Source organism: Toxoplasma gondii, chromosome IV (genome assembly GCF_000006565.2).
Source record: "Toxoplasma gondii ME49 chromosome IV, whole genome shotgun sequence".
NCBI classification, from domain to species: domain Eukaryota; phylum Apicomplexa; class Conoidasida; order Eucoccidiorida; family Sarcocystidae; genus Toxoplasma; species Toxoplasma gondii.
Genome location: NC_031471.1, coordinates 1,460,140 through 1,480,587, shown reverse-complemented (window position 1 = coordinate 1,480,587; position 20,448 = coordinate 1,460,140). Strand labels below are relative to the sequence as shown.

At 54.3% G+C, this 20,448-nt stretch overlaps 3 protein-coding genes across 3 annotated transcripts; 2 read left to right on the top strand and 1 right to left on the bottom strand.

Annotated features, from left to right (window-relative positions):
- Nucleotides 1–869: 869 nt before the first annotated feature.
- Nucleotides 870–3,981, top strand: TGME49_318220 (hypothetical protein; the record flags this gene model as incomplete). The annotated part of the gene is made up of 5 exons (XM_002369720.2): nt 870–1,841; nt 2,260–2,355; nt 2,523–2,579; nt 2,944–3,120; nt 3,259–3,981. The coding sequence occupies 5 exons, from the start codon at nt 870–872 to the stop codon at nt 3,967–3,969; spliced, it is 2,013 nt and encodes a 670-aa protein (XP_002369761.1). The 3' UTR covers nt 3,970–3,981.
- A 162-nt stretch (nt 3,982–4,143) lies between these two features.
- PGKI (phosphoglycerate kinase PGKI) lies at nt 4,144–7,719 on the bottom strand. Its single transcript, XM_002369721.2, has 4 exons — nt 7,561–7,719; nt 6,344–6,768; nt 5,323–5,833; nt 4,144–4,924 (listed from the first exon to the last, which is right to left on the bottom strand). Exons 1-4 carry the CDS (start codon nt 7,600–7,602, stop codon nt 4,649–4,651), a joined length of 1,254 nt encoding a protein of 417 aa, XP_002369762.1. The 5' UTR covers nt 7,603–7,719; the 3' UTR covers nt 4,144–4,648.
- A 3,194-nt stretch (nt 7,720–10,913) lies between these two features.
- Nucleotides 10,914–19,855, top strand: TGME49_318240 (Tubulin-tyrosine ligase family protein; the record flags this gene model as incomplete). The annotated part of the gene is made up of 2 exons (XM_002369722.2): nt 10,914–18,345; nt 18,669–19,855. The coding sequence occupies 2 exons, from the start codon at nt 10,914–10,916 to the stop codon at nt 19,853–19,855; spliced, it is 8,619 nt and encodes a 2,872-aa protein (XP_002369763.1).
- Nucleotides 19,856–20,448: the final 593 nt, after the last annotated feature.

Here is a 20,448-nt window from a genome sequence, read left to right as displayed (position 1 = left end):
TTGAATCGTTGGGAAACTTTCAGACACGAAGATCCGTTCCCCCCTTTTGGATCTGTTCTTCAAGAAGGAAATGTGTTTCACACTAACTTGTGGGGCAGTCATCACGTGGTTGTCGTACTCGATCTTGTATATGATTTTTGCCGCCGGCTTTACCGCTGGAGCCTCACGGTCGCTGTCGCCAAATGGCTTGTCACGGTCATACTATAAGGCTTGTTGCTGACTTAATTTTCCGCGTGGCGCGTTTTTCCTGACTCCTAGTGGATTCACCGTAGCTCTTCTCCTTCCGTAACCGTTGCGTCTTGAGTCGTTTTCCTCCACCTTTCCATCTTTACCCGTCGCTCCCGGTGTGCCCACGTGCCTTCTGTCCCTCAGTGCCTTGTTTTAGCAGAGACTTTTCACCTCATGCCTGACCCGGCAATTCCATCAGTTTTTGTCCGTCAGCTTCAGAGTTGAATGAATACCCTCTCGGAATCAAGATTTTGATTTTCGTCCCTGCTGGGGACTGAAAACAAGCACCTCGATGTGCACGGGCCTAGGTGGTCGAATGGCACGAAACACCCACCGAAACGCCAAGGTACATCGTCACCGTTTGTGGGGTCTCGCAAGGCTTCGGTGAGCGTCTTTTGCCCGGACCCGCTGCCCCGTCTTCCTTTCGCCTGTAAGGCAACGCTCGTTAGGCTCGTGAGTTTACATCCCCGTCGTGACTCAGTTCTCGGCTCTAGGGGAGTGGCAGACACAGCAGACAGAAGAAGGCAACATTTTTTGCTTTCCTCAAGTTCCGTCCCTCTTCCATCTCATTCTATCCACTGTCAAAAGGCCTCGGTAGGGGACCGACCTTCGGTTGATTGCATGTAGATGGTCACGCTACCATGACGGCCACCGCACGGCGCGGCCGGCGTCCGCGTACCCTCGAATTGCCGGATATCGAGCGCGAATTCGAGCCCTTCCTCTCACCAACTTCGCCGTCTTGTGGTGGAAGGCGTGAACAGACCTCGATAACGCCGCTGTCCAGGAGTAGAAAGGGAACTGTGGTGTCGTCTCCTAAAGCTGCAGCTACGCAGGATGAGACCTTTAAGGCGCCTCCGCGTTTTCTTGAAAAGCCGGACGCGTCGCAGTGTTTCAGTGACGAAATGTCTTCCGCCACGTGGGTGAACTTTCTCCCTCGTAACAGGCTCCACGGGGTCTCAGCAGTGACTGATGTAGACGTCCCCGTCACCATGGAGTCCATGGAGCCCAACGCACTCTTTCGAACCTCCGGGTCATCCCGTCAGTCTTCTGCGTGTGTACGAGAGATTCCTTCAGAACCTGCTACAGACGGCGACAAGGGATTTCTCGGCATGATTTGCCCTTGCGAAGAGCCTCGACAATCTAGTTACACCGCCAGACTGTCCTCAGGGAGAGCCAACACTCGTGAGCTCTCAGGACCTGTCAATGCGCCCTTCTTCTTCTCTAAAATAAAAGGCAAGTCCGCCCGAACTGAACAAAATAACTGGGTGCAGTGGCAGCCTCAAACAACTACCCCACCTGCTCCCTGTGAAGACCCACTCGCAGGCCTGAGTAGTCCAACTCTAGAGGGGTTCGCTATGCCGCGGCTTTCGAGTTCGCGGAGCGCCGTGTACTCAGTGGGAGTCTCAGCATCCCTGTCCTCTCCAAGTCCATGCAGAAGGCTCCGAAGCACCTGTCAGGAGACTGAACGTCGCTGTGACCGGGGAAGGACGAGCAAATCTCCGGCAGTTTTTCCTAAACTGAGGAACCATTTACACCGGAGGCAGCGCACAGACCCAGCGTGCAACGTGGGTGGGGAATGGGCAGCAGAAATCTCGGACTCTGATGCTATTGAGGTACGTCGATGTGTGGGATTTGTTGTCGGCAAAACCAAATGCAGGTTTTTATCTAGTCTCTCAATCACTTGTTCGACTCTCTGACGTTCAGTTGTGCTGCGCCACAAAGTGATCGAGTTCGTTTTTTTACCGGAGAAACGTGAACCAACCCCGAAACAGTTACTCGAATCAATCTGCCTTAACACAGAGTGGGAGACACTTTTCTACGATGCCCACGACAGGCAGTTTCCCTAGTGAAACGTTGGAGTGTAGGAAGAATGTCTTGACGAGCCGTTGTGCGCCGTGACAAAGAATCGGCGCTCCTCTCGTCGCCATCCGAAGATTTTGCGCATTCTGTTTTGATATGCTTGGAGAAGAAAAGCAAGCAAGATCACGTTCGCTCCAGAAGTTACGGTTCGTAGCTTGAGTCTGTTTGCAGCCCATGGCCATCAAGGAGATTCAAAGAGAAAACCGACTATTGAAGGTGAGTGTGTACACCATCACCCAGCAGGCACACAGTGAAGGAACGGATGTGGTAAGGTAAATTTGGTGCCTACGATACCTCTATTTCTCATTTCGGTCTCACGTGCAGTTCCCGAGGAAAGCATTCATAGCATGCACGAGGTTTGTGTCTTGTGGGATACTCGATTGGTGACAGGCGAACGCTCTTCCTTTTCTGTGGCGTTTTGTCTCTGCCTTTAGGCTTGTATTGCCTGTATAGAGGACCTTCAACATCCTAACATGTGCGATGACAGAAAGGTAAGCAGGCATCTCGTTGATCTGGAAGGAGACAACTGCCGCCTCAATCAAAAGGTGTACCTGTTGTTGACCTGACTCTCTTTCATCTCGGTTTCACTTTCTGCGTCTTTACAATGTGCGCCTGTGTCGTAGCTTGGCGCCGGCTGGGGAGTCACGTTTTCCCGAGTGATCGTACCCAGTCACAAAAGAGCTGGTTCTTGTCTGTGGTGTCTGTGAGTAGTGAGCGCATGCCTAGAAGTGACGTGGAGCTTTCGGTGCGCAGTACGGAGAACAACGTTGACATTGTTCCCTTCCACGACAGCCCAAACAAAGAGCTGACCGGGGACTGATCTCTCCTCTCGTTTGCTACGTCGGATGTGTTCAGACCTCAAAGGAAACACTTGCCATTCGTCAGCTCCAGGCGGAAAAGCAGCAATTGCAGACTTCTCTCCTCCAAACTGAGGCTGCGCGCCTTCGGGACGTTTGGCTGACCAAAACAGCCCAGGCGGTGGCCGCAGCGGAGATGAAGCTGCGACGATCCTACGAGGAACTTCAGAAAAAAGTAGGGTTCAAATAGTGCTTCAAGTCATGCGACGCTGGTGCCTTCCGCAGACTTAGCACCTGAGGTGTCTCCCACCTGATCTCCGTCCGGCTTTTCCATGCTGTTGCCGTTTTCCTCTGCTTTCCGTTCTGACTGCAGAGAGAGACGCAACACGCCTCTGAGGTGGCGACACTGCAGATCGCGCAGCACGAATTGGAGAAACGCTTGGAAGCGGCGCAGGCTCAAGCCAACGAAGCAAAAGTGACAGGGCGTGGCGCGGAAACTCATCAAGAACAGCTGGACCAAGCTCACGCAGAAGAGGCGCGCAAGCTTCGTGAAGAGATCAGTGCACTGCGAGTGACGTTTCAGAAGGAGACTGCAAGATTGACAGAAGCGGGGAAGGAACAACTTGCACAAGCCCAACAGGAGATAGTACAGCTGAGGGAACGGTGCGAAGCAGAGCAGAAACAGAGGCATGAGCTTGAAAACGCAGCGAAAGCTCTTTCAGCGGCACCTCGTGGCTCGACCGCAGCAGTATCCGGGGATGATATTCATTCGAAATCAAGGAGAAAGCATGTGCTGCAAGTTCGCAAGCTGAGAAATGCTGAAGACGTGGCATTACTGAAAGCTACATTAGCTGCTCACAGAGCGAGGACTACCCTTCGCGCACTCATCCGCAACAGCCTACAACCCTGTCAAAACCACTTCGCGGATGCCGGGGAGAAGCCGAAGCAAGCACAGTCAAAAACGCCTACTGCCGGAAATACACCGACTCCCACGAACGACTCCCACCAGGCTTCGCCGACAAATCAACTCACCGCAGGCTTGGGCAATCCCCCTTCCACCAATTGCGCTACTAGTGAGACGTGACTTCGTCAGGAAACGGGAAGACGCTTAGTCTAAGCGACGTAAGTCGAAAAGTGTGTGAGAGTGTGCACTCTTTTCCCTGCAGCATCTATCGTCAGCTACTCTCAGCAGTCAGTCCCCCCAGGTTATCAACCTGGAAAGTTCCGTTTGCTGGACAATGAAGAACCTATCCAATGTGTCGCGATTTTCCGTGTGACGCGTCCAGTAAAAGCGTTTGTACCATTTGGCTGCCGTGGAGCGGCACAGTGGCGTTCGGGCACAGCGGTTCGTCGCGGTGTGGAAGTTGTCAGGACGCGCAGAAACGGTGTCTGATTTTGTGTCAGAGCCTCTGGTCCCGAAGCGCGTTGACAGTACACGCTTTCCTGCGGCACCCTCGGCAAAATTTCTGAAGAAGCGACGGTTCCCTAGTACCCAGGAAAGAACACAGGTCCACGAATGACACCGAGCACTTGTTTTTTCTTATGAAAGGAATGCAACCATGCACTGGAAAACACAGTGTGCGCGGTGAAGACGGAGTCCCCGGTAGCTCGTCACGTTATGCAAGCCACTTCCGGGGCGTTTCCACCCACGACGCGTCTCTACGCGTCTCCACGCGAATGCACTGTACAATATGCGGTATCAAAACTGAGAATGTCTCACAAGCAGGGAACCGCGGTGAGGTTCACGAACTCCTGCGACTGCTTCATTTGTTGGACAGAGCCGCGACACCAGGAAGAGTTTTGCCTTCGAGGAGCTCGAGAGAGGCACCACCACCGGTGGAGACATGGCTGACCTTCGAGGCGTAGCCCTCCCTCTCAACCAAAGCGGCTGTGTCACCACCGCCGACAATGGTGATGCATCCCTTCTCCGTCGCCTTTGCGACAGCTCCGCAGAACGCGATGCTGCCCTTGGCGAAGTTCGACATCTCGAACACGCCAGGGGGGCCGTTCCACACGAGGGTCTTCGCGCGGAGGATCATCTGCATGCAAACATCGACATGGGAGAACGCGTAAAACAGGCTCATCCACTTACAAAGCAGTTGCCAGCCAACACGATCCGATTAGTATATTCCGCACAGACACGCTAGCGCTTACGTCCACTTCCGAAGCATCTTTTTCATTTGCTAGCGTCGCTCGGTCTTCAAACGCACAGTGTGTTGATCCTTTCACGAGCACTCAGCAAATCCCTGCGTACTGTGTCGATCACGAGTTCCGTCTGAGATGAACTTGTTGCACACTTGAGGTGGAACTTCACAGTGAGACCAGCATCACTCCTTAAGTGGATGCTGCTTCGCGTGACCAGTCCCGCTGATGTACGCAGTGTGCCTCTGCATGCAATACGTTTCGCCGTCCTGTGGCTCGGGAAGCGGAAGTTTACCTCGGTGGCCTTCTCAACGGTCTTGGGGCCAATGTCGACGCCCATCCATCCGTCGGGGATGCCGGTCTTGTCTTCGCAAATCTGAGTGTTTGCGTTGTTGTCGAATTTGTCGGCGCACAAGAAGTCGCAGGAGAAGAGCATTTCAACGCCCTTTGCCTTCGCCTTCGCCATGATGTCCGGAACAATCTTTGCACCCTCCTCATCAAACAGACTGTCGCCAATGGGCATGTTGTCGAGGACTTTCTTGAAGGTGAACGCCATACCGCCGGCAACGATCATCATCTGCACACGGTCGAGCATGTTCTCGATGAGCTGGATCTTGTCGCGAACCTTGGCGCCTCCCAGAATAGCCAGGAAGGGCTTCTCGGGGCACTCCAGAGCCTTGGAGAAGTAGTCAAGTTCCTTCTTCATCAGGAGACCCGCCGCGCGGACAGGCACCTCAATTCCGACCATCGATGCATGCGCACGGTGGGCGGTCCCGAACGCGTCGTTGATGTAGATGTCACCCAGCCTGAAGACAGGACATTCAGAAAGTGTCACAACCCTCTGTACACGACGTACTCCCCGGTCACGGCAAGTCGTCGCGCGGGTGAGTTCCGCATACACGTGAACGAAAAAGTATTTCGTTGCTTCTGCCATCCTGGGTGGTCACCACAACGCAAACGTCCCTGGTATCCGCACGCTTCCGCTTCATGAGAAACAGCAATTCAGCACTGCGTCTGAACTGGACAGTCCCATTCTTCAAAGCAAATCTACTCTGGAATTTCATCAACGGCCTTCAGGCCCAACAAACAGACACAGACCGAACACTGCACGAAGATCCCGCAACTCGTTGTCTTGCACCACTCGCGTCTACCCTTTCTTGGCCTACGGAAGCGGTCACGGGAAAACACCGTAAAGTCAAACTCCGCTGTGCTTGACGAGTCTCGGGTCTCCACACACACATCTGAACGACTGGAGAGGCCGCACCACCCCGTCTCCACAGGAGGTACCTGAAGGCCCGACGACTTCAGTTTCTTACTTGGTGAGGTCTGCCTTGAATTTGGCAATCGCCTCAGGGCTAGCCTTGATTTTGTTGCCCTGTTCGTCGACGCCCTTGCCTTCCTCTTCGATGTGGAAGCGCACGTTTTCCATGACCAGGATTTCGCCGTTCTTCGCCGCCTGGACGGCCTCCTCGGCCTTGGGGCCGACGCAGTCCTCGACGAAGGTGACCTTCTTAGGGAGGAACTCCTGGAGAGCGGCGGCCACAGGCTTCAGGGTGTACTTCATCTGAACGCGGCCATCGGGGCGACCGGCGTGGGACAGGAGCACGAGGCATCGGGGGTTCTTGCTCAGCGCGTACTCCAGGGTCGGCAGCGTGGCCTTGATGCGAGTAGCATCCTGGACAACGCCGTCCTTCATCGGGACGTTGAAGTCCACGCGGATCAACACGGACTTCCCCGTGAGCTGCACACATTCTCAGAGGCAGGCGGAACGAAATCACGAGAGGCCTCATCTTCTTGCTCGATACCCCTCTACCGGTAAAACTGCTGGCGTTCAGGACAGTGCAGCACTGCGACTGCAATGCTTGAGAGCTTGCGCAAAAAATTAAACTGTTGGGTGTGGACAGACGGCATACGGATGCCAACTCAGTGTCACACAGACACATACTTATCTGTGGCACTCTGATATCCTACTCTATTGTCGCCACTTGCCAGCCACGCGGAATGACTAGGTGCACCCCGGACGGATAAGGATGTAGGTGGGCGCAAATCACCCTACAGGCTACGGTTGCGTGTTTCAGGCGTACAAATGCAAAAGCACCAGTGAAGCACATTTGTTCAGTGTTAGTGGACAACACGCACATGCATGATATATATCCGCAAGTCCATCTGACGGAAGAAAATGCAATGGCAGAAGAATGCGCGCTGTCTAGCAGAGACCGCTGTAATGCGTTTACTACACACCAGCGCCTCCTCCCTTCAACGGTTCCAACGGCACAGATGCGCCAGAGACTCGGCCCCCATACACTTCGTTGAGTGGGAAGAAAATTTTTACCACACCACGGGTGATGGTTTCTGGTCGGACGCAAACGTGACATACTATGCACGGAAGCTTGACGCAGACGAAGAGCAAATCCAGCGAATACGTGAAGACAGCTACTGCAGAAAAAGATGTAGGCAGAGACACGTGCGAATATACGGGGAAAGCGGGCAGCAACCGGAAAACACGGTCTGGCACACACAAAAATGAACTCACCTGGGCACCCACATCTTGAATTCCGAGCTTGTTTGCCAGCATTTTGAAAAAAAGGGAGACGAAGACGCAGAAGATTGCGTGTCCTTCGGGGAATCCCAGAAACTGACTTATTTCAACAAGGGATGCAGGAGTGACAGCGGAAAATTTATATGGATGCTGGGTCAAATGAGGAAGCGCAGGTATCGCTCCCTCGACCGGCGTCCTGTCAGACAGGAACACGCGCACACGAAGGGGCCACCGATATTTTTGTTGCCGCGACACTCTGCTACTACTTTCTCGTAAACACGCCGAAAAGTTTGAAGCCAGTAGCGGGCGAAACCCCAACACGACGTTGCCGGTGTGTGTGGCAAAGAACCCGCGAGATTCCAACCCCGGAAACACTTCCGACAAAGGGACCTACTGGAAAGCAGAATCCGGAAAAGAATTTCCTATGCTCTTCACCAGCACGTTTCTTAACGCATTGACTCGACCTTCGCCATTCTGTCCCGACCCCCTCTCACTGCCAGATGCAGCCGGGTGAGGGACCCACCCACGTAGCTCGCACACTGAGAGGGGCGGCTTCACCGTGCGAAGGCAAGTGGATGTCGATCCTAGCGGGAAACCGGACGGACAGTTGGACGTCTTGCTTTCCGCGACGGGTCCATTTGGAATGCAGATGAAAGCAAAGAACATGTGGCGTCCGCGCTTCTTGCACGACAGGCATGTGGACAGAACCGAAAAGAAATGGTAGTCCTTCTGCATACTAATGTCTGTGCTTGAGGCTGCTGTAGTGGCGGGGAAATTCGCAACCGCCTAGTCGCTTGACATTTCTGGCGGCGAAGGAACACGCTGCAAGTTCCGGCTTATGTGTTCCTCGAGAGGACGTAGACATAGTAGAAATGCGGAAAAATCCAGGAGAAACGACTCCCTTGTGGTAGCTGTTTGCTGCCTTCTTCGAAAGGGAAGTTGCCTGGCGACGGACTGAACTGCCTGTGGGTAGACGATGTCAAGGGCTCTCTCACGAAACGTCAAACGACACACTTGCGACGGGAAAGAGTAAACGGCGCTTATCTTTTGCTTTCCTGTTCGTCCGAAATGGTTGCGCACATATAACCGGGAGGAGATACTAGAGCTAAGAGGATGTTTTTGGGGTCTAGAAAGCAGTTTTCCTCGACCGGCTGTTCGTGCGCTGAAGTGGTACGTGTGCCACGGCACCCCAAGGTGTCCTGGTTGCTCTATTACAGCATTTCCTCCGATTTCCTTTACAAGCACGCGCGGCCAAATCCTGTTCAGACTGCAGCAAAGCGGCTGCCAGTCTCTCCCGATCTCAGCATAATCGTCGTAAAAGTCTACATCGAGCTTTACCAGATTTACATAAACGACAAAAACATCCGTGTGAAGTCCTGAAAGGCACCGTAGGAGTATGGTCCCGAAAAGCGGCTGATTGAACGAATCCGAGGAAACGTTCGATATTAGAACTTGGCGCACTCTCTATGCGTACAGTGCCTTGCAAGAAAAACATCTCCCCTGAGGTCGACATCTCACGCAGTGACGCTCGAGCAACGCCACACAAAGGGACCTTCTTCGAGATAGCCTGCCGTGTGGTAAAGCCCGGGGTACGCAGCTCACTTTCACAGCCAGCGAATGCCCCTTTCCATCAGTCACAGGACACACCTACTATCTGTGCATCACTATACCGTTATATCTGCTGTTACTACGTGCATATCAGTCAATCTGCTTACGAACCTATTTGCGTCGTCACAGCTGTATACGCTTGCCTGCCCATTACACTCTCCTGGTGTCCCCCCCAGCTGTGTCCTTGTTTGCTCCCCCTGATAACCTCTCGAGGGCGCAATTTTATATCTGGGAGTATGCCGATCACTCTGCCTCCCTCCTCAAAATCGGACGTATCACCGTATCTATCTGTGTCGCTCTTGCGCATCGTCGCCCTTATCGCGTATGCTGACGCCTCCTTAGCAGGCAGGTAAATGTTCAGCTAGCTCTACGTTCTGTGTGGGTGCTCAAGGAGGAGGTGGAGCTCAGCCGAGTGCCTCGTCCTATGTTGCAGAAAATTCTTTGTGGCTGGCAAGGACAGCGTAGACTTTGCCCCTTGTTGGCCCGTGGGTGGGCTGTTCCTCCTGTCTGAGTTTGCATCAAGCTCTGTTTAAACTGACATTATGTGAACGGTCTATGTATCCTATGCTCGGGTCCTGACAATGGCTTGGCTGGAACGGGGTCGACAGGCGTCAGCATATTGTAAAGAACCATCCCCCAATGGCTCGTCTCCGGTAGCTCCTTGTCCGGTCTCACCTCCGTTCCCTTTCCCTCCTCCTCGTTCCTCTGATGTCAGCGGTGCAGCTCGATACCTGCCCGCAGGAGAATCCCAGTGTGTCATAGAGTCCGGCGGAACCCGGAACCGTTCCGGGGCATTAAACTTCAGAGGGACAAGAACGAGACTCCCGTCAGGAGTTCCCCTCGACAAGACGCCTTGTATATTCGAAACGTCCAGTCCGTTCGGCCGAGGTGCGTTGACCAACAAATCCATGTTTGGCATAAAACCTGGCATCTTCCCGGGCGAACTGGCAAGGCGAGAATGCGACTCTGGAGGGAGGGAGCAGGCAAGCGGAAAAGAGTGTTGCCTTGTGGGCTGTGAAAAGACACACGCTTCTGCCGCTTGTTGGAAAATGTCCCATTCGTCCGGAATCCAAGACCTGGAAAGCATTCTTCCCTCCATCGACCAGTCCACTTGTCTGGGAGGCGACTCTACGACAGTGGGACAGAAGAGGTTGTCCAAATGTCAAAGTGCTCATTCTCCTGCGGTTCACTTCGCGGAGCCTCCGGTTCAGGATGAAGACTCCTCGTTTCGAAAGAGAAGTAACCGGCGTGTCATTCATCTTAATCAGGTCGAGTTTGCAAAGGTTGCCCGCGGTTTTGCACCTGCTACTTGGACTGGCGTGTCGCATCCGCCTCCCTCAAGCGTTTCCGAAACGTATTGTTCTGTGAAGCCCCTTCCTTCACCCCATATTATTCCTTCTTGCTCCCCCATACACGCGCATTCGGACGCGAGTACGAGTGAGGCTCTACCGGAGTTGGAACGGCGTGAGAGTACGTGGCTACGCAACGTGAAGAAAACGGGTTTCTCTTCGACAAGGGACGCGGGATTTTCTGAAGAGCACGCCCTCTTGGACAGAAGACTCCTTGCAAGAGGGGAAACCACCCAAGAGTCCCCAACGTTGCAAGATGAATCCATCTCTCCAACACCGAAACCGGAGTCCGCGTGGCTGCCTGAGAGAAGGCGACGATTCAACTGGGCGACCCCCGGGAAACAGAGAGTCGGCATAGCGTATTCAGGCGTATGTGAAGCGTACAATTCAATGTATTCATCCATAGCCGCACTGGCAACCCGCCAGGCGTCTGGCAGTCCCGGGGCGCTGTCCAAAGTACGGCTACAATTGAATACGATGGCACGCCGACAGCTTGTTTCAGCGGCGACACTGGCGGCGGGTCAGGACGCCTCCACGGGGAGACAGAAGCGCATATATCATGGCCTACTGAAAACCGGAGGTCGCCGTGAAGGCTCCAACGAACACAGCAGTCCGCATGTGAGGGTGAGCGATTCAGACTGCTCGCCAACATGTCCAACAAACTACAAACACATCTACCGGGCGGGAGACTCGGAACAGATTTCTTGTGGTCCACACGACAGCCCCTCGGACGGCGCTGTCAATCCTGCCACTCTCTTCGGCTCCTGGGGACGGTCTGGAGACCATTGTCTTGACAATGGTGCATCGGACGTTCAAGCCAGTGAAGCAAACAATGACCCTTCAAGACGCCAATCTGAGAATGCTCCACTTGTGTCCGACTCTGTTTGTCCCGCTGGCACTTCACATCGGTCTCATTTGCCATCACAGAGAAAAACGACGTCTCGAAATTTCCAGCCATCATTAAGAGACTCATCGTCGCCTCAAGAGACAAGGGCACATGAAACAGAGAAAGATGTGCCTCGTCTCAAGTCAAAGGCGAGACAATCTTCTGCAAGTCATATTCGGTTGAAAACGAAGCCAGCGGATCATCGAGAAACGCCGTTCTCCCAGAGCTGCACCGCAAATCAAGAAATGCGGCGAGCTCATACGAGTAAAGGTGACAGGGAGACTAGAAACAAGAGTTCGCGCAGGCCGGAGAGAGACGCTGAAAGAATCTTGCTGTCAGGCACAGAGGGCCGCATCGCCAGCAACTGTTCAGAATCACAGTCGCCCACTGCTCCAGAACCCCCCTTTATTGCTCAGAAAGTGGTGCAACGTCTGAACACGGAGGATACATCACGTGAGCCTAAATCTGGACTGGCAAAAGCTGCGGAGCCAGCTGTCAAAACGAATCGTGTAGAAGTGAAGGTCTTTCACTTGAACTGCTCGAGTGACTCCGCCATGCACAAACAGTTTGAGAAGCCTCCCGTTGCCGACGGTCTGTCGGAATCGAGAAGGAAAGAGTCGACGCGTCATAAAACGACTTCCATCGCCCACGTAAGGCACCGGCGGCGTTTGACCGGGTTGCGACTCAAGACTTCGCTTTCCGCAGATCATCTTGAAGTGATTAGAGATGGCACTGACGTGGTTGACGTCGGGAACCGAAGAGGACCGAAACACCGTCAGTGTACTCTTACAAGCCAGGTGCCGAACAGAAAAGAGGAGCAGAACAATTTCTCGTCCTGCAGCACACTGGCTTCTGAGAGAGGAGCGGAGGAAGCCCCCAAGTACAAACACGGTATTCCTGGCGCCGCCCTAGTGAGAGGCGGAGGGACGCATTCACGCCCATCTCCCGCTTACGTTAATAAACACAGTATCCCCGATACAGAATCAAGGCGCCGATGGTGGCCCACACTGGTGGGTAGTGAGAACCTAGTTGAGGAAGAGAGCAGGCAGCGCGTCAAGGCGGTTGAACCCGAGGATGCTCAGTCTGCGGTTGGGGGGGGTGATACTGGACAGCGTTTTCAGCAATTTAGCGTGAGTCGGTCGTGTGGCAATAAGGATAAATCGACAGAAGAGTCCGACGAGTTCTCAAACACGGTCCTCTTTGAAGAGATTGAGCAGCTACAGCAATTGCTTGGCCAGCACACGGGCGGTGTCACACCATCCGTGAAAAGTCCTGAACGCCAGATCCACTGTCAAAACACTGGCGTGCATCAGCTTCCCCAATCTGGCAACCAAACGCATCGGGTGAAGCCCTTGACGAAGAAGAGGGGTGGAACGGCAGGGCCTGTATCAGGAGGCAGAGGCTCTGCATGCAACCGTAGTCCGCAAAGCGGCTTGGAAGCGATCGAGTTACGACAGGAGGCAGAGCCCGCAGGAGGGAGACACGATACTACTAGAAGTAGCTCAGTAAGGATGGTGTCAAATGCTGCCTCGTCGAGTCACGCCGCCCAAGAAGCGATACCTAACATCGACAACCATGTCCCAGACACGACCGTGAGCAGGTCTGTGTCGTCCTATGTGTGTCATGATAAAGCCGCGCTCGACGGAGCACCAGCTCCTGGACAAGTAAAGAGTTCCTGGCACAGTACGGAGTTCCCGGGTTTCCAGGGAGCGAACGCAGATCGGCTTTGTGGCGAAAGGCCAAAAAGTGCCTTAATACAGTTTGTTAGGAACGTGTGGTGTCGTCAGAATAGCGAGTGCAACAGCCCGCCAGGAAGCTCCGTCGCCGGCAGGCTGTCTACTGTGGTACTGAAACACGACGCACACCTGACTGAAACCGCCAGTGAATTACGCGGGATCACAGTCAGTCAAGACGATAAATGTACTGCAGAGAATCCATCAAAGACGATACAGCGACCAGACACTGATGTACGCAGCGTACCCGCGACAGATGTCCCAAGCTGCAAACACGTACTCCTGACTACTGTTCGACAATCATGGCAAACAGAACTGGAAAAGACAGACCTCGAGCGACCCGACACGACCTGCGTTTCATCTAGTGCCCAGACGTCAGATTCATTTCTGCAAAATGAGTCGCACGGGGCTCCGCTCGTCGTTCAGTTTTCGGGAGCGACCCGTATAGGGTCGCCAGACTGTCAGATTCAGGTCGCGCAGAGAAGCACTGTGTCTCTCTCAGCTCCTACGTTTTCTTTCGAGAAGCGAAATAAAGGCGAAAGGCTCACGCATTGTTTCCGTGGACCTTCTGTTCTTGAAAACGAGATGCCAACAACTTTCCGATGCGACTACACAGAGTTAACGAAGGGAAGCCCTTACACCAGTGGTATATCACCTGCGGACTGGACAGAAGGGACCCAGGAGAGCAGGAGCGGCAACCAAGCTCCTGATGCCGCAGCCACTCTCTCCATGGAATCAGAGCGCAGAACAATTCCTTTAAAGTGTCGCCTATCTCACCAGGTTAAGCATAACGAAACCGCTGCCTCTAGCTTGCTAAACGGCGCTGTGCCCCTTTTTGAGACGGCAGACAAAGCCAAGGAGACTCCGGGCTGTCGCCACTCGCGAGCTTCGTGGACCCGTTTCGCCTGTGTCAGGCGAGTTGGCCGGCTCAAGCTGAGACGGCGGCATCGGAGCCGAGTCGTCAAGAAGTGGAAGGAAAACGACTGGGAGGAACCTGGTGAATCCCGAGATGATGTGATACTCGCCAGGGACCGTAGTCCCAGGACGAATGCGCCGGCAGGGTCACGTTATGACAGGCTTGACCCAAGCATCGTGGCATTACCACTCCCAGTCATGCCCCGGATGGATGTTGTCGAAGGTGCTCCCACGATTGCAAAGCGCGGACTAGAAACCTTCGCTAGCGCAATTGTAACGGAGAGGTCACTCGCCGGAGCCTCTGCCCGAAGTGCCGGCAGTGTGTTCGACTCTCGCTTACTTGGTAAAACAGTGAACGCGCCGGCGCTAGCATGTAGAGATCCTAATGGAGACCGCATTGCGGTCGATGACTTCAAAGAATCTCCCGGTGTTGACAGACCTACGCTAGCGTCGTCACCGGCCGGAGAGTATCTGTCGCCGTGCGACAGGCATTCTACAGCATCGCCGGCTTCTGAACACGCAGTCAGTCGTTCCTTACAGGCTTCAACAGTAACCCACTTATCGGAACCTGAGCAGCCACTGGAAACAACTGGATTCCCTACAAAGTTGTCGCCGTTATTTGCTGCCGTTGTCCGAGATGGAGGCAACCTAGAGTTGAGAAGGCAGACCGCAGACGGAAACAGCAGTTGGTCTAGTCTACGACTGCGGGAGACGTCTTCAGCAGGTCGAGGTCGCCAGAAGAATTTGCGACACTCGAACGGTGTTTTTCGCCTGCGCATACGCCACCGGAGGTCGACTCCACGGGGGCCGCAGAAATGTGCGACGCCGCATTGTCTCCTTAAAAGGTCGGCAAGAGCTAGGCGGAACAAAGGAGCACACAGGGGCGTTACACCAGCTGGAGAAAGGACAGAGCAAGACCTGACGCGGACCGCAAGAAGACCGCTGTCAGCGTCAGCTCGGCGGGAGAAGCCGGCATTTGTGCTTCCTGGATCGCGGACAGCAGATCGGGCAGCGACACGCGCAGCGCGGCGGAAGCCTTCCTCTTCCTCGCTCCAGAGACACTCTGTTGACGATGCCGTTTGGGGGAATTGCCACTTGAATTCTCCAACAAACGAATGCCTGGAAACGGGTTGTCCAGGCCTTCGTTCGAATGCAGTCAGCTCGCCTCTTGGTGAGGACAAAATCAGCCTGCCACGGTCTCAGCAAGCTCGAGGACAGACGTCAAACGGCTTGAGAGGCCTTCCGCGGCACATGGCTGAAAGAGCTGGTCAGCGGCTTGCAAAGGAGAAGGAGGGAAAGCCTGGGACGAAGGAAGCAGAGGACAAGAAAGTGGGGCAGAGAGAGGGACACAGGCGTACCAAAGCTCAGGGTCCAAGTTCCGAGTGTAGCAGCTTCTGCAGAGGAGACAGCAAAACATTCCCCGGCAGCCCACCGGCCTTTGAGAATCCCGTCAAAGACGTCGGAAGAGACTGCACCGTCAGAGGACAAATTCGTGAAGGGCACGAAGGAACAGTTGCCGGGCAAAGACACTTGCGCTGCGAAACGAATCTTCCACCACTTGGGTCCGCAGAGCAGACCAGGGGAAGCAAGTTGAACTGGGATGGCGAAGAAGTACAACGCGTACAGGAAGCGGGTGCTGTGAGCCTGGAATCGCCCGACGTGTCATCTCCGTTTTGCCCCTTTGACGAACTGTTTGGATTGCCAGACCTCATCCCTGATGAGTGGTACGGTGACGTCTCGAAACCGTTCACCGTGGATGCCCAAGACAAAACGCGTGTTCGCACGCAGCGTCGGAATTCTTCCAGAGGCAAGATGGCCTGTTTGGCACCATGTTCAGACTTCGAAGAACGCTCACATGGCGTAGCGGAAACAGGTGGGCTTTCCCCCGTGCAGCAGCTAAAGGCGATGCAGGTCCACCGGGAACAAGTTGAACAGAAACACCTGGAGGCAGTTCACGCTCTGCACTCTCCTCGTGGATTGCGCAGGGATCCTGTGGCCTTGCGCGCTTCCCCGTCTGCGTTTCCCCCGCTAATGCTCGACGTCGAGTTAGATTCGCCAGACTTCACAGCATGCCATTTTCCTGAAGATTTGCTTGAACTAATCGGTTCCGTTGAGGAATGCTCCCCCAGCGCCTTAAGAGAATCCCCGTCTTGCCCTTTCCGATGTAGGAGCTGTCGAGACTCCTCGAGCTCAGTGTCATCACCGGGCCATCTTGCGACAAGCGAAGAGTCGTCTTCCGGTTCTTCTTTCTCCACTTCGTCTTCGTCCATTTCTGTTTCCTCTCAGGAGGAAACAGCAAGTTCTCCCTCGGATCGCACGCCGCCGTCACGTGGTGTCCCGAGCACAACGTCTCCCTCGTCCGGTGTTGACTCCGAGAAGAGGCGTGTTTCGTGGCGCAAGTCCGGAAACGAGACTGCCTCTGATTCTGCCAGCGAGCCGGAGTCGGCTCAAGATGAAAAAAGTGATGATGAAAACAGAATTACCAAGCCAAAACAACCGCGGTCCCAAACGAAAAGGACGTTGGACGAGGAATTGATTTCGTCGGCATCATCGTCTGCGACCGACAACGCCGATGTGTCTCAGGGTAGCGATTCACTTAGCGACAGTCACCTGGAGAGTAGCTCCGGCTCTTCTGATGACAAGGATGTCGATCCTGAACAGCCCAGGGCAGCACCCGACAGCTCTTTAGGGAAGTTAGGCAGAAGTCATGGGAGTTTTGTTGACCCTCTGACCGACAACAGTTTTAACGCGACGGCAGAAATGCACACACAGGGTGGTCAGTGTGGCGTTTGCCCGCGTAGTCTTCGGAGAAAAGCCAACAGACAGCAGGTCAAAATTGACCGGGGAAAATCGGGCGCTCATCGGCACCCGGCAGGCCGGCGTCGAAGAAGTCGGAGCCAGCCTCCTTGGTCAAGCCTGCCGAAACGCTCGAGTCGTGCGCAACACGGTCGCCGGGAAGCTTGCTTGAAACGGAGACTTCTGGCGCTGGAGAATGTGTGTATGAGCCACGAAGAGTACATGAGCCACTTCGCCCGAAAGATGAGACTGCCAGGGGTGGAGAACAAAGTTGCCTGTATCGAGCTGACGAAAGCAAAACGAGCGCTCATGCCACAACTGTGCTTTGTCGAACAGGGCCCTGAGTTCCCGTCGAAGGAAAACTCCGGTGAGGACTCAGGGAGCGAGAAAGGCAAAAACGCCCGGCTCGCAGAACCTCCGTGGAAAGGCGACGAGGAAGGGAAAGGCATCCGGTCCCGTCACCGTGCCGTGCTAACTATCGAGAGTGCCGTGTTCAGCTGCTTGCAGAAAAAGGGATGGATAATGAACAAGTTGCTCGACACTCACTTTTTCGACCTCAAATGGAAGATATCGGACGTCGACGAAGACTACCGGTGTCTGCGACGGGAGCAGCTCTTCAACCACTTCCAGAACAACCGGGTCATGACGACGAAAGCGGGGCTGTCTCGCAGCTTTCGTCTGCTCGCTGTCGAGGAGCAAGTGAGGACTGACGCGTTCTTCCCCCGGTGTTACGATCTAAGCACTCTGGACGACTGCATGGACTTCCTAGTCGATTACAGCCGCTGCGAGGCCGTGACAGTTCTCTTGAATTACCTACGATGTTGCCAGGCGCCCCCGGCGGAATTCGAAGCCATCATGCGTCAGCCAGCTCCGGACCTTTCTGTGAGACAGTCCAGCGTCCTGCTTCTCTGGATGGCGTACCACCTTGTTGCGAGCTGGCTACATGAGCTAGACCCTGACTACTTCCTCGACAGGCATGACCCACTTGGGGACAGACGGGGGCTGGATCCGCAGCGACTCGAAGTCTTCGCGACGCATGCATGGAATGCCAGGGAGCAGCCAGTGGCGTTTCGACGTGCGTGGCATTCGCTGGCGAAATGCTCTGATGGCTGCAAAGAAACAGGTGACCACAGCCTAGGGGAAAGCCGTGTCCGTCAGTTTCTCCCAGGGAACTGTCAGATTATTCCAGGGAATGATGCTTTCGACAATCCCTCATCGGACTGTTCAATAGGACCCTCCGAGGCGCAGATCCTCAGCATTCTTCTCGAACTGCAGAACTGCTGGCCGCTCTGGCGCGCCGAGAGAGGCGACGTGGATTTGAGGAATCTACATGCATCGGACAAAGTCGCAAAAGCAGCAGGAAGCGCACCGCGCGACGCCATGCAAGAACCACGGTGGAACCATCACAACATTTGGATCATGAAGCCTTCAAGTAGCTCAAGAGCTTCTGGAGTCTATTGTCTCAACAACCCATGGGACATTTTGAAGTCTGGTAAACTAAGCCGCCTGGTTATAGATAAAGCACCACAGCCGGCACCACAGCCTCCTCTAGCAAGCCAGAATGATTGACATCTCAGGGGGGAACAACTGTGTCTGCGGTGGAACCAGCTGTCCGGCACAGGACGTACTGGTGGATAGAGAGTTCCAAATTGTTTTCTGTGGCGGAAAGTAACAGACACGATTCAGATGCCTGTGGTCGTGCACCGTTCGATTTGCGCGTGAAACCGCGCAGAGGCCTCCTAAGTGTGCAGGATACAGATTCCTTCATCATGACTCCGTGCTTTTCGCTGTGCGGTATGTGGCGTGTTTTTGCAGGAAGAGGCTTGAGTGACCGACTGGTGCAGAAGTATATCGAGCGTCCACTGCTCATTTTCTCAGGGCGGAAGTTTGACATGCGCCAGTGGGTCCTCATTCGCAGCTTCGCTCCGCTAAAGGTTTACGCGTTCACAGATCTTTACTTGCGTCTCTGCTCAGAGCCGTACGACCTTCGCGATCTGCACAACCGGTTCCGCCATATCAGCAACTGGAACCTAAACCGCCTGAACAGCGAGCTGCACGAACTACGTAGCCTGGGACAGCAAGGAGATCCACCGGATGAAGGCGTCACATCTCGGGTCTTCTCCGACTGCAGTAAACCGCTCTCTGCACTACGAGAGGCGCTAGACCGAGACACGGGAACGGAGAACTTTTGGGACCTCAAGATCAAGCCTCAAATTCGCAAACTAATTCTGCAGACAGCAAGAGCGGCCCGTCCGTCTATTGTTCCACGTTCCAACTGCTTCGAACTGTATGGATTCGATATCCTCTTGGATGCTGAGTATCGACCGTGGCTCATCGAAGTGAACCTCAGTCCAGCCTGCACCGCTCGCGCCCACTGGCATAAGCAAATGGTCACTTCCATGACCCGACAGTTGTTGCAAATTCTCATTGACGAGCCCCGCGGCTCACCACTGAATGCCCAATCATGTGTTTCGACCAGGAAAAAACCCCACTGGGAGCTCCTATTTGATGAATCTGTTCCGCCAAATAACGCTGTGCGCACATTCCCCCCCATCGAGCCAGTCTCCTCGGGCGGTTCTGCACAAGCAGAGACACTTTCTCAGGCTGGTAATCCATTTCTCCAGTTCTATAGTCAACACTCCACTGCTGCCTGGACACCGGGTGGACAAGGGAGCTCCCGACAGAAAACCTCACGAGAAATCCGGTCTGGGTCTTCCTATTTCATCGACCGACTAGCAGGACACCGCGGAATTACCAAGGAGAGACGAGGCCTGGGGGTGGCTCTTGGAGGCAAGGCAGATCTCTGGAACAAATTCATGGTCACTGGAGAGAGGATCGAGAGACAAGAACTTCTGGAGCTGGACACGCGTGTACGCATCAACGAGGCCGTCCGTCGTCTGGTCGGCTGGTGGAGGCAGACAGCGTGGCGGCGGCGCGCGGCACAACGGCGGAAAGTGAAAGTTCTTGAAGATATTGAGCTAGATGTATTCTTTGGGAACTGAGTAACATGTGTTCCTGTCCTACGTGTGAATACACTCATCTTTAGTGTAACCACGATCCGTACAGCGGAGAGGAATGCATTGTTGATATTTCTGCCCTGATGGTAAAAGGGCACATCATTCGGGAATGCAAAAACTGCATCTGTCTTTGAAGACCGAGCCCGTAAAAAGTGGTCGGCACTGGCGTGCGTCACCTCATCCGGTGGCAACAGGAACCACCGTTCTTGCCTTGGTCCCATCGTGCAATTTATAGTGTTTTGCAGGTCCGGTGTTTCGACACTGGACGCATCCTATGACTACTCAATTTTCAGAGAGGCGACAGCGTCGATCTTCCAGGAGGGCGAGGTGTGGATAGTAGCACTCCAGCTAGAGGGCACCAGGGAACTTGTGTGGACCGGCAATCCGGGATGTTGCAGCGGACATGTCGTCGTCCGTAGATGTGCTGTCTGCTGCGACTAATCACTGGCTTCTCCCCACTATAAGATAAACGAAGTGACATCACGGGATGAGTCTCCAACCACTGTTGCACAGAGGTGTTCGAGGCTACGAGAGGTGATTGAGCAATGTGACAGTATATGCTTATCTGATGACGCTTC

Excerpts from the sequence above, each read along its gene's own strand:
- PGKI (XM_002369721.2), bottom strand. The coding sequence starts at position 7,602 with ATGCTGGCAAACAAGCTCGGAATTCAAGATGTGGGTGCCCAG. Across the intron at positions 6,769-7,560 it reads TTCAAGATGTGGGTGCCCAG|CTCACGGGGAAGTCCGTGTT; the intron begins GTGAGTTCATTT and ends GAATGTGTGCAG. Across the intron at positions 4,925-5,322 it reads CCGTTGAGAAGGCCACCGAG|ATGATCCTCCGCGCGAAGAC; the intron begins GTAAACTTCCGC and ends GTTTGCATGCAG.